The sequence below is a fragment of the Oncorhynchus mykiss genome, chromosome 21 (assembly GCF_013265735.2).
Source record: "Oncorhynchus mykiss isolate Arlee chromosome 21, USDA_OmykA_1.1, whole genome shotgun sequence".
Classification (NCBI taxonomy): domain Eukaryota; kingdom Metazoa; phylum Chordata; class Actinopteri; order Salmoniformes; family Salmonidae; genus Oncorhynchus; species Oncorhynchus mykiss.
Genome location: NC_048585.1, coordinates 39,920,964 through 39,934,191, shown reverse-complemented (window position 1 = coordinate 39,934,191; position 13,228 = coordinate 39,920,964). Strand labels below are relative to the sequence as shown.

The following is a 13,228-nucleotide window of genomic DNA, read 5'->3' as shown; positions in this document are numbered from 1 at the left end:
TCAATTCAGGTTACAACTGTGAGTCTTTCTGGGCAAGTCTCTAACCATATTTGCCTTTATTCTCTTAAAATTCTTCAAGCTTTTTCAAGTTGGTTGTTGATCCATTTGCAGATGTTCAAGCCCAATTTAATTCAAAACTGCAACTAGGCCACTCAGGAACATTCACTGTCTTCTTGGTAAGCAACTCTAGTGTATATTTGGCTTTGTGTTTTAGGTTATTGGCCTTGTGTTTTAGGTTATTGTCCTCCTGAAAGGTGAATTTGTCTCCCAGTGTCTATGGAAAGCAGACTGAACCAAGTTTTCCTCCAGGATTTTGCCTGTGCTTAGCTCTGTTCCATTTATTTTTATCATACCCATAACATGATGCATCCACCACCATGCTTGAAAATATAAAGAGTGGTATTCAGTAATGTGTTGTATTGGATTTGCCCCAAACATAATGCTTCGTATTCAGGAAATGAAGTTCATTTCTTTGTCACATTATTTGCAGTTTTACTTTAGTGCCTTATTACAAACAGGATGTAATGCTTTTGAAAAATTGAATTCTGTACAAGCTTCCTTCTTTTCATTCTGTCATTTAGGTTAGTATTGTGGAGTAACTAAAATGTTGTTAATCCATCCTTAGTTTTCTCCTATCACAGCCATTAAACTCTGTAACTGTTTTAGAGTCACCATTGGCCTCATGGTGAAATCCCTGAGTGGTTTCCTTTCTCTCTGCCAACTGAGTTAGAAAGGACTTCAGTATCTTTGTAGTGACTGGGTGTATTGATACACCATCCAAAGTGTAATTAATAACTTCACCATGCTCAAAGGAATATTCAATGTCTGCTTTTACATTTTCTACCTGTCTACCAATCGGTGCCTTTCTTTGAGAGCAATGAAAAACCTCCCTGGTCTTTGAGGTTGAATCTGTGTTTGAAATTCATTGCTCGAGTGAGGAAGCTTACAGATAATTGCATGTGTGGGGTACAGAGATGAGGTAGTCATTCAAAAATCATTTTAAACACTATTATTTCACACAGAGTGATTCCATGCAACTTCTTATGTGACTTGTTAAGCAAATTGTTACTCCTGAACATGTTTAGGCGTGCCATAACAAAGGGGTTGAATACTTACTGACTCAAGACATTTCAGCTTTCCATTTGTAATTCATTTGTAAAAATGTATAAACACATAATTCCAGTTTGACATTATGGGGTATCGTGTGTAGGCCAGTGACACAACATCTCAATTACATCCATTTTAAATTCAGGTTGTAACACAACAAAATGTGGAAAAAGTCAAGAGGTATGAATACCTTCTGAAGGCACTCTATTCTTTTATTCATAAAATGTCTTGCACAACTAACTTCATTTGTTTTTTTATCACTTTACACATTTATTTTGGGATTCACCCCTGTAAACATAATTTGCTTCATGATGCACGAATGGACAAGGAGCTTCTTGTTTCATACAAGCGTATTTTCGACCACGTTCCCTCTCCTCGCCGCTTCTCCTCGATTACCTTTGACCTTTTTTAATAAAAGAAGGCGAGGGAGGACACATTAGGGAGGACGCAGGAGTTGATCAAATCTAATTGAGAGAAGGCCCTGGTTGGATTGAGGATGGGATACTCATATCAGGAAATGAACAAGAGGGTATGGAGGAACCAGCCCTGACAGACACAGATATATTGATACTACCCCCTCGAGGTTGCTGTTGAGATGAGCAGCTCTCTTCAGTCATTCTAAATAATATGCTAGTATTGATATTGAAAGAGATGCAATTGCCAGGGTTGTCTGAGTTCCCATTTGTCAGTAAGAGCTGGAGTGGGAGGGACTTAATAGATGCAGGCAGCTCAGGTGCTGCTGTCGAGTCATGACACAGTCACACTGATTCCACATGACCTCATAGTCACACCCATAGCCTAGTTAGTGAACACACCTTGGACTATTGTACTTATCATTTGGTTTATGATTCATTAGTGCCTAGAGTTTTGCAATTGTGTTACTGTAATGAACTTCAGTTTGTCAGTGTTATGTTACTCTGACCTCCCTGCTTGGTTGTTTGTGTGTGTGTGTATGTGCCTATGTTTTTTCAGCTTTAATTTGGTAATGCAGCATTCCACATGTCAGGTGGTCAGCTGCCCATTTAGGTGAGTCATCATGGCTGGAAAACGTTGCCACATGGACTGAATAGGCACGCCCCTAACACACACACACACACACACACACACACACACAAATAAGTCATTGCATTGTAAAGTGAATGCGTCTACGCAAAACAATTAACCACGATTGTGTTTTGTGGTGAATGCTGTCGCATTAAGGCAGGTTTTAAACAGAGAGAGAGAGAGAGAGAGAGAGAGAGAGAGAGAGAGAGAGAGAGAGACAGACAGACAGACAGACAGACAGACAGACAGACAGACAGGCAGGCAGGCAGGCAGGCAGGCAGGCAGACAGACAGACAGACATGCACCACTGAGGCACATGAACGGGAGGGGTTAACTGACCTGTGAATAACTGCACTGATACCTTATGACATTTACCTGATTTACAGCTAGCCTTACAAAGTCTACCTGCCACACTCACAAGTCACCTGTCCCGGTGAAGAGATCTTCAGGGCTGGCTGCTGCTAACTGCAGAGAGCTGAAGTAGGTACCCAACACAATGAAGAGTAAGTATCGATATTTAACATTCAAGAAAAATTGACAGTGTAACAGATACTGTTATGTTGACAACTACAGTGCAAGGGACTGTATGATCTATTGGAGGGACAGTAGTTACATGCTTGAACTGTCATAATGTGTCAGAGAAGACATACCGTACCAGTCAAAAGTTTGGACACACCTACTCATTCAAGGGTTTTTCTTTATTTTTACTATTTTCTACATTGTAGAGTAATACTGAAGACATCAAATCTATGAAATAACACATATGGAATTTGTAGTAACCAAAAATGTGTTAAACAAATCAAAATATATTTTAGACTTTAGATTCTTCAAAGTAGTCACCCTTTGCCTTGATGGCAGCTTTGCACACTCTCGGCATTCTCTCAACCAGATTCATGAGGAATGCTATCCCAACAGTATTGAAGGAGTTCCCACATATGCTGAGCCCTTGTTGGCTGCTTTTCCTTCACTCTGTGGTCCAACTCATCCCAAACCATCTCAATTGGGTTGAGGTCGGGTGATGGAAGCCAGGTAATCTGATGCACCACTCCATCACTCTCCTTCTTGGTCAAATAGCCCTTACACAGCCTGGAGGTGTGTTGGGTCATTGTCCTGTTGAAAAACAAATGATAGTCCCACTAAGCGCAAACCAGATGTGATGGCGTATTGATGCAGAATGCTGTGGTAGCCATGCTGGTCAAGTGTGCCTTAAATTCTAAATAAATCCCTGACAGTTTCACCAGCAAAGCACCCCCACACCGTCACACCTCCTCCTCCATGCTTCACAGTGAGAACCATACATGCTAGGCTCATCCATTCACCTACTCTGCATCTCACAAAGACACGGCGGTTGGAACCAAAAATCTCAAATTTGGATCAGACCAAAGGACAGATTTCCACCAGTCTAATGTCCAATGCTCATGTTTCTTGTTTCTCATGTTGATTGGCCCAAGCAAGTCTCTTCTTATTGGTGTCCCTTAGTAGTGGTTCCTTTGTACAAATTCGACCATGAAGGCCTGATTCACACAGTCTCCTCTGAACAGTTGATGTTGAGATGTGTCTATTACTTGAACTCTGTGAAGCATTTATTTGGGATGCAATTTCTGAGGCTGGTAACTTTGCAGCAGAGGCAACTCCGGGTCTTCCTTTCCTGGGGCGGTCCTCATGAGAGCCAGTTACATCATAGCGCTTGATGGTTTTTGCGACTGCACTTGAAGAAACTTTCAAAGTTCTTGAAATGTCCCAGATTGACCGACCTTCATGTCTTAAAGTAATGATGAACTGTCATTTATCTTTGTTTATTTGAGATGTTCTTGCCATAATGTGGTCTTGGTCTTTTACCAAATAGGGCTATTTTCTGTATACCACCCCTACCTTGTCACAACACAACTGACTACCTCATGAAGCTGGTTGAGAGAATGCCAAGAGTGTGCAAAGCTGTTATCGAGGCAAAGGGTGGCTACTTTGAAGAATCTCAAATATAAATTAGATTTTGATTTATTTATCACTTTTTTGGTTACTACATGATTACATATGTGTTATTTAACAGTTGTGATGTCTTCACTGTTATTTTACAATGTAGAAAATAGTACAAAATAAAGAAAACCCCTTGAATGAGTAGCTGTGTCCAAACTTTTGACTGGTGCTGTACAGTATGACATTAAAAAGGCGCTGTCACGTTTTACTATTTCAATGGTGAGAAATATACTGAACAAAATATAAATGCAACAATTTCAATTATTTTACTGACTTACAGTTCACATAACGAAATCAATTGAAATAAATGAATTAAGCTCTAATCTATGGATTTCACAAGGCTGGGCAGGGGCACAGCCAATAAGAATGGTCCTGGGGTGACGTAGTTACACGTGGTCAGCAGTTGTGAGGCCAGTTGGACGTACTGCTAAATTCTCTAAAACAACATTGGAGACTGCTTAAGGTTGAAAGAATAACATTCCATTATTTGGCAACAGCTCCGGTGGAAATTCCTGCAGTCTTTGGCATTGTGTTGTGTGACAAAACTGCACATTTTAGAGTGGCATTTTATTGATCCCAGCACAAGGTGCATCTGTGTAATGATCATGCTGTTGAATCAGCTTCTTGTTATGACACACCTGTCAGGTGGATGGATTATCTTGGCAAAGGAGAAATGCTCACTAACAGGGATATAAACACATTTGTGCATACAATTGGAGAGAAATACGCTTTTTGTGCGTATGTAACATTTCTGGTATCTTTCATTTCAGCTCATGAAACATGGAACAAACACTTTACATGTTGCGTTTATATTTTTGTTCAGTATAGTTATTTAGAGTATTATAATCCGTAAATTGCATCGCAATGCCAAGGGTGTTGTGCTAATAACGTTTATGTTCAAGTAGTGTTACAAGGGTTTGTCTTTTTAGTTTGGAAAACAAGGGTGAATACAGGGTGTTATCTGTAAGAATGAAGCTTGACTCATTTTCCAGTGTAACCTTATTTATATAACAATCAATATAGGAAAGATAATCTACTAAAATGATTATCAGGTAAAGAAATTAGAATACTGAAGGCGGAGGAAACGCACACCTGGTTAAGCGAGGTGCTGGCTAGCAGAGTAGAACACTATCAAAAATAAAGGAGAGCCGCACCCTGTAGGAGCTCAGATAAGATATTTTAATACCAACATTTCAGAAATGAGAAATAACACTTTTTTGATTTGTTATCATAGCACAATTGTTATCATACCGATCTTGTATTGCTTGTCATTGGTCGTCCACTCAACACTGACTTCCTCTCTCAGTGATCATTATGGACTGTATAATGTCAAACTGTCTGTGTCCTAAATGTCTCCCTATTTCCTAGGGCTCTGGTCAAAAGTAGTGCACTACATAGGAAGTAGTTTGCGACTTACACTATATGTTCCTCTTTTCTCTCCAGGGATGGCTTCCCCTACTAGTCTGTTATCAGAGAATCAGTTCCAGTGTTCTGTCTGTCTGGATGTGTTCACTGACCCAGTCACGACCCCATGTGGCCACACCTTCTGCATGGCCTGTATCAGAGGGCTCTGGAAGATCAGTTATGGCTGTAAGTGCCCAACCTGTGGGAATACCTTCACAGTTAGGCCACAAATTAGCATCAACGTTGCATTTAAAGAAATCACCGATCAATTCAAGAGGATTCAAGTTGGCGTCTCAAACCTAACTGTGGCTAAGCCTGGTGAGGTGGCCTGCGATGTCTGTACCGGAGGGACGATCAAGGCCCTCAAGTCCTGCTTGGTGTGTCTGACCTCTTACTGCGAGCCTCACCTGGAGCCTCACAAGAGAGTTGCTACGCTGAAGGTCCACAAACTGATTGACCCTGTGGAGAAGTTGGAAGACAGGATGTGTAAGAAGCACGAGAAGCTCCTGGAGTCGTTCTGTAAGACCGACCAGATGTGTGTCTGTCAGTTCTGCACCGAGACGTGCCACAAGACTCACCACACAGTTGCTATAGAGGAGGAGTGTGGGGAAAAGAAGGTACTGTAGGCATCGGGGGATGAATGTTGATACACAATAGTGATTAACTTTTTCGTGATCAATTGCTTTTTTTTTTTTTTTTTAAGGACAAGAATCAATAGTGTCCAAACTCTGATATTGGGTTTAACCCCAGTTTGGACAAATCTACTCCTGCCAGCTCATCTTGACCCAGATCTTCACCCAGAATTGCAACAATTACTTCCAGACTAGTACTACTACACCTTCTTCTTAGATGGTTTGCCTGTCCTTCTTTCTGTAGGCTCAGATAAAGAAGATGGAGTCAGGAGTTCAGCAGATGATCCAGGCCAGACAGAAGAAGGTGGAGGAGATCAAACATTCAATGGAACTCAGTAGGGTAAGTTCTGCAAACAATCACAGATGGATGCGCAATCAATACGGCAGGGTTGAATTATTGTCCAAATGTATTTAAACTTAAAGGTGCAACCCTATATATGTAGCTGTAAGCTGTCCCCAAATGCAATATTTTGTCGAGCATTTCTGTCTTTGTGGGGTAACATAGGGTCAGTGGTATAAAATACTTATGTAAAAACACATTACAACTTTTACTTTTACATTCCCAAAGGAAAGTACTTTTTACTCGATACACTTTTCCCGGCACCCAAAAGCACTCGTTACATTTTGAATGCTTAGCAGGACAGGAAAATGGTCAAATTCACATACTTATCAAGAGAACATCCCTGGTCATCCCTACTGTCTGATCTGGCGGACTCACCAAACACCAACGCTTCATTTGTAAATGATGTCTGAGTGTTGGAGATAGCCCCTGGTTATCCATAAAAATAAAAAATAAAAAAAAATAAAAAATGGTGCCGTTTGGTTTGCTACATATAAGAAATTTGAAATGATGTATAACTTTTGATACATAGTCTTTCCTGCAGTCAGATGACCTGGTGGACTCATGGGTGGAATGTTATTAATAGTTTTCATAATTTCATAATTAATAAACATTATTTTAAAGATCCTCCCGAAAATACGATGTTTCTATTTCACACAGTTTTGGTATATTTCAGTGTTCTGTGATGTATATAAAGTGTAATATTGGGATTCAAACTTGAATACATTTCAACTCTGTATCTGACATGGCACAGGTTTCTTATTTTTGTAAGCCCATAACCATGTGTGTGAGGTGTATACTTTTGTTCCAAAATAGATTTGTTAAAAACTACTAAGAAACACTCTGTGTGACCCTGATTTAGCCCACTGCAGTAAATTAAGTATATTTTAGCAATTACACTTACTTTTGATACTTTTGATACTTAATTATATTTCAAACCAAAGCCTTGTAGAATTGTACTGGGTGACTTTCCATTTTACTTGAATCATTTTCTATTAACATATCTTTACTTTTACTCAAGTATGACAATTGGGAACTTTTCCCACCTCTGCACAGGGTTCAAGTCTCAGTCCAACTTTCTTCGAAATGTATTTCATTTAGATAACTTCTAAGAAAGAGATGGAAGATGGTGCACAGATCTTCACTGCTCTGGTGCGCTCCATCGAGAGAAGCCAGGCCGAGCTCAATGAGGGGATCGAGGAGAAGCAGTCAGCAGCAGAGAGGCGAGCTGAAGGGCTCGTCAAAGAGCTGGAGCAGGAAATCACTGAGCTACAGAGGAGAAGCACTGAGCTGGAGCAGCTATCAATCACTGAGGACCACCTCCACCTCTTACAGGTTAGTGTCCCTCTATCTGGTCAATATGGACAATTTAACTTATACATTGATTTTAAGACTTGACTAACCAATAGACCAGGGGTCCCCAACTACATTCAGTCACAGTGGTCGGGGGACCGGAACATAACTATAAATCATTTGTATATTGTAAATTGACTGCAAGAAGCCCAAACAGACATAGCACTTGACAGAAACATAATAATTTCAAACCTTGATGACATTGATTACATTGGTATACAATCACATAATGTCTCTCTATTTATGTGTGGGAATATTTGGGGAGAGATTCACTTCATTGCAATCACTTGGAGCTGATTTCCTGGTGAATTACAGTCTTTTAGGTACAACAATGAACATTTTTATCAAATAAAATCCTCCGAAAACTTGGGTGACCAAATAAAATCCTACACAGGCAGAATTTGGCCCCCGGGATGCAAGATTGGGAACCCTGCAATAGGCCAACTAAACAATCACAAGACAAGACATCATTCTCCAGAAAGATGGACGTGTTTCTTTTTTGTCCTGTCTTAGAGTTTGCCATCGCTGTGCACCACTCCACCCACCAAGGACTGGTCTGAGATCAGTGTTGACTCTGACATGTGTGTGGGGAATGTGAGGAGAGCTCTATCTCAACTAGAGGACACACTTCAGAAAGAGTTAGAGACCCTGAAAGAGAGAGGTAAATTAAACGCATTATACTTTTTTTAGGACTTGCGGAAAACCTTTGCATATGCACAGATACCGTATCAATGAAGTGGGAAATTATACTAATCAAGCACATGGCTATAATATTATACTGAATGTTACTTTCATGATGAGAGTAATATGTAGTTCTGGTAATGTATTCCTGTAACAACTGAGAATATTTCATTTTCTATTGTGCCCCAGAATTTAAGAGGATCCAGAAGTATGCAGGTATAATTTCTCTATTACTATTTTCATAATGACTCTCACTATCTTCATCATTCTCACTATCTTCATACTGCTCTATGCCTGCAACTCTGAGGTGCTATGACTGCTTCTAAAAGGCAATATAACACTTCATATAACACTTCATAAAGCATTTACGAGAATTTCCATGCTCTCTGTATCTCAACAGTGGACGTGACTTTGGACCCAGACACCGCACACCCCAACATCGTCCTGTCCTCTGACTGCAAGCAGGCACGGCGCGGTGACATGTTGCAGATTCTCCCTGACAACCCCCAGCGCTTCGACCCGGTGCTTTGTATCTTGGGGAAGAGAGGTTTCTCCATTGGGAGGTTCTACTTTGAGGTTCAGGTAGACAAACATTGGGCGAATCTTAACTCCCACTGATATTAGATCAGTTTCTGCAGTTTTTCTTTGCCTAAACCCTGTGTTGGGGAAGCTACTCTGAAGATGTAGTTCACCAAGCTAACCCTGTGTTGGGGAAGCTACTCTGAAGATGTATTTTACCAAGCTACCAACTACTTCACAATAGAATAAGTTAAGCTACCCTAAAGCTACCATTATGAAAAATATAGTTTAGTTAAATAAAGTTACTTTGAATAAGTAGTTCACTACATCTAAACTATCATATCTAAATCTGAAATGTCATCGACTACAAATTGCAAGAATAGATCACACTGGAGTCAGCCTACTAAACAAAAAAACTGTTTGAAGTGATAATTTGGCATGTCTGACATTCTTGCCTATGTAGCCGATGTGAAATGGCTAGCTAGTTAGCGGACGTGTGCAGAGCGTCCCTGGTTCGCGCCCAGATCGGGGCGAGGGGACGGACGTAAAGTCTATACTGTTACACCTACTTCACCCTTATTTTCATTTATTTTTACAAAAAAGTAGGGTGTAGTTCAGTGGGGGCTCCTCAGCGAAGGAAGGAGAGGACCATCCTCCTCAGTGAATTTCATAAAAATAAAAACTGTGAAAGATAAAAGTAATCCTTTTTAGATAAAACTACACTAAATATTTTCACATACCAACAAAGAATTTAGAAAAATACACTGTTTAGCAATGAAGGTCTATAGTAGCCTCAACAGCACTCTGTAGGGTAGCACAATGGTGTAGTTGGAGGACAGCTAGTTTCCGGCCTCTTCTAGGATACATTGACTTCAATATAAAACCTGGGAGGCTCGTGGAACTCTTCCAAGTCAAGGTAAACTTTTGTTTTTATTAATTTATTGCCAGCGGGGCTCACCGGTATGACTGCTAAACTGATTGCTAACTGTACACCGCACTGCATGATTGTAGCAGGTTTACTAACGCGTTAGTTCTAGTAGCTATGTTTACTTGACGTTAGCTAATATGTTTGTAGCGTTAGCTGTTATGAAAGTTTGCCTTGGAAAGTTTTTTTTGCCTGGTCACAGCTGATGTATTGAACACTGAAGTCCATAGGCGAGGGGAAAAGGTGGGAGGAGGAAAGCGCGTAGATGCAAAAAGGAATTATACAATGATTAAAGGGATCATGCTGTCTGTATGTGGCTGCTATGAAAGCGAACTGTTTGCGTGTGATCAGGGGGGTATTTATTCCACCGATTCTGTTGAAAAACATTTCTTAAGCGGAAGCAAACAGAACAGGGATAAACATGCCTGAATTTGTCCAATAGAAACTCTTGTTTGCAACTGTTGGAGTAATTATTTATTTGTTTTACCTTTATTTAACTAGGCAAGTCAGTTAAGAACAAATTCTTATTTTCAATGACAGCCTAGGAACAGTGGGTTAACTGCCTGTTCAGGGGCAGAACAACAGATTTGTACATTGTCAGCTCAGGGGTTTGAACTTGCAACCTTCCGGTTACTAGTCCAACATTCTAACCACCCTGCCACCCCTGTCATTAATGATACTGATTACACCCTAGATCAGCTAGATGAAGGCAAGAGTGTGCAAGGCGGTATTGAATGTGTCAGTCTGTCCCCTTGGTAAAGTTTCATTCATAGGCTAGGTTGTAGCAACTTCATGATGGGTGTAGAGACAATTCGGTTATCATGTAGTAGCCTAAAACTATACATTGAGCTGGGTAAGTGGAATATGAATGACAGTCATCCAATATGCTGTAATAGAAATAAGACCACGCTCATAACTAAAATACCGTCCTCCCTTATCTTAAACGGCACCAACCGCCACTGGTGTAGTTCCAGTAGTTAGCTACACGGCTACATGGCAAAAAGTTATTAATTACTGAAAACACTACCTAGATTTAAATTTAGTTCAACTACCACCAAGCTACTGCAAATTTGGTTTGATTACTTGTTGAACTACACGTGGTTCACTACCCAACACTAAGCCTAAGCCTAAGCCTAAACTTAACCCTAACTCTAACTCTAGCCCTAGCACTAATCCTATTTTTGGTCTTCACAGGTGGGGGACAAGACCTACTGGGATCTGGGCGTGGTCAGAGGGTCCGTCAACCGGAAGGGGATGATAACTTCGACCCCAGAGAACGGCTACTGGACCATTAGGCTCAGAGGAGGGGAAGAGTACCGGGCCCTTGCATCCCCCTCCATTCTCCTCTCCCTGGGGGAGAAACCCCAGAAGGTTGGGGTGTTTGTGGATTATGAGGAAGGGTTAGTGTCCTTTTACGATGTGGAGGCCAAGGCTCATATCTATTCTTTCACTGGATACTCCTTCACTGAAAGGCTCTATCCATTCCTCAGCCCCAGTGTTAGTGATGATGGTAAAAACTCAGCCCCATTGGTCATCTCCCCTGTCAATCATGAAGGTTAGGTTTCTGATTTGCCTCTAACCATTCCTCAGTTCCAGTAGGTGTGTTCAGCAGGACACAATGTTTTGGAACTTTCAGATAGAAATATGCAATGTAGAACACACGTGCCTCTCTGACATGTAGAATAAAGGTTCACGTCAGCTCTATTTATGGCATTTCAATCTGCAACATTCAACAATGTTTGGTTATTTAATGTGGCACACGACACAATACGAATGCAGCCATTGTCAAAACATATTTTACTTGTATTTTACCTGGTTGACTGAAAACACATTCTCATTTACAACAGTGACCTGGGGAATAGTTACAGGGGAGAGAAGGTCGGAATGAAATGAGACAATTGGAAACTGGATATAATTAGGTGGTCATGATGGTATGAGGGCCAGATTGGCCATCGGGGTTAACACCCCTACTCTTACAAGTGCCATGGGATCTTTAGTGAACACAGAGAGTCAGGACACACATTTAACGTCCATCCAAAAGACAGCACCCTACACATGGCAATGTCCCAATCACTTCCCTGGGGAATTGGGATCATTTTTTGGACCGGATGAAAGAGTGCCTCCTACTGGACCTCTACCACCACTTACAGCAGCATCTGCTCTCCCATTCAGGGATTGACCAGGACCAACCCTGCTTAGCTTCAGCCAGCAGTGGGATGCAGAGTGGTATGCTGCTAGCCCCATTGGTCATCTCCCTTGTCAATCATGGTGTGCGACCATGTAAAATAACCTTGTGATTAAAGACAAACAAGTCGCTTAAATGCTTTGATTGACATTGCACTTAATCTTGACCAGTTGTCTACAAATTCTAATAAATGTATTGTTTTAGATTTTTCAATTAAACTGTCTCTGATAAAAGTTTGCATCAATACTTGTCACATTACTTATTACGCCCTATGTATTATAATACTCAATGGGAATAAACATTTTGAATGTGCTAATTTACTGTAATGTCATGCTTTTCCTTCCATCTGAGTGTAACTTACTAGTTTGCATCCACCCAGAACCAGAGTTTCCATGTGTTTTGCATAGGCCTACTGGTGCTGAGAGCTCAGATGCATGCAGAGACCTCAGAGGACATTGTCTGCATCCCAAATTACACCATATTCCCTTTATGGTGCACCACTTTTCACTGGGGCTCTGGTCAAAAGTAGTGCACTATTTACTATAGGAAAGAGGGTGCTATTTGGGACTTGATCATTTGCTAAATGAACCATGGATATAACCACATACTTTTTTAAAGGGGCAATCTTGGATTCAAACAACAACAAACACTTGTTTATTGTAACGCCTCAAATTACCGATGATAGTGTTCTTCCACATCAGTCAGTGAACCATACCAGGAATGCTCAAAAAATGTTACATTCTCAGGTTCCAATTCCAATATTTATATATGCTTCTATTTCTAATAGTTTACTATAGGGTTCTCAAAGTTTTTGCGTCCGGGGACACCTTTCGGGTTGGCAAATTCATCAGGGATCCCCTTCATAATCAGAACACCACTCGAGTGCGATAAAAATAGCCTACAAGGAGTTGTACTATGACGTCTTCAGTACATGTCTGTCCGAACCAAGTCTCTGGCCCGGAGAAAGAACATTTATAAGGCCCACCTCTTGGCATCGGAGAGAACGTTTAGCAGTTGTCAAGCTAATTACCTGCAATTCAAGGGGAAGAGATATTTTTTGTTAC

The 13,228-nt window shown here is 40.8% G+C and overlaps 1 protein-coding gene across 1 annotated transcript; it reads left to right on the top strand.

Annotated features, from left to right (window-relative positions):
* The first annotated feature begins 2,423 nt into the window (after nucleotides 1-2,423).
* LOC110500391 (E3 ubiquitin-protein ligase TRIM39-like) lies at nucleotides 2,424-12,463 on the top strand. The gene is made up of 8 exons (XM_021577737.2): nucleotides 2,424-2,654; nucleotides 5,569-6,146; nucleotides 6,406-6,501; nucleotides 7,603-7,836; nucleotides 8,368-8,515; nucleotides 8,725-8,751; nucleotides 8,936-9,117; nucleotides 11,174-12,463. Exons 1-8 carry the CDS (start codon nucleotides 2,648-2,650, stop codon nucleotides 11,537-11,539), a joined length of 1,638 nt encoding a protein of 545 aa, XP_021433412.2. The 5' UTR covers nucleotides 2,424-2,647; the 3' UTR covers nucleotides 11,540-12,463.
* Nucleotides 12,464-13,228: the final 765 nt, after the last annotated feature.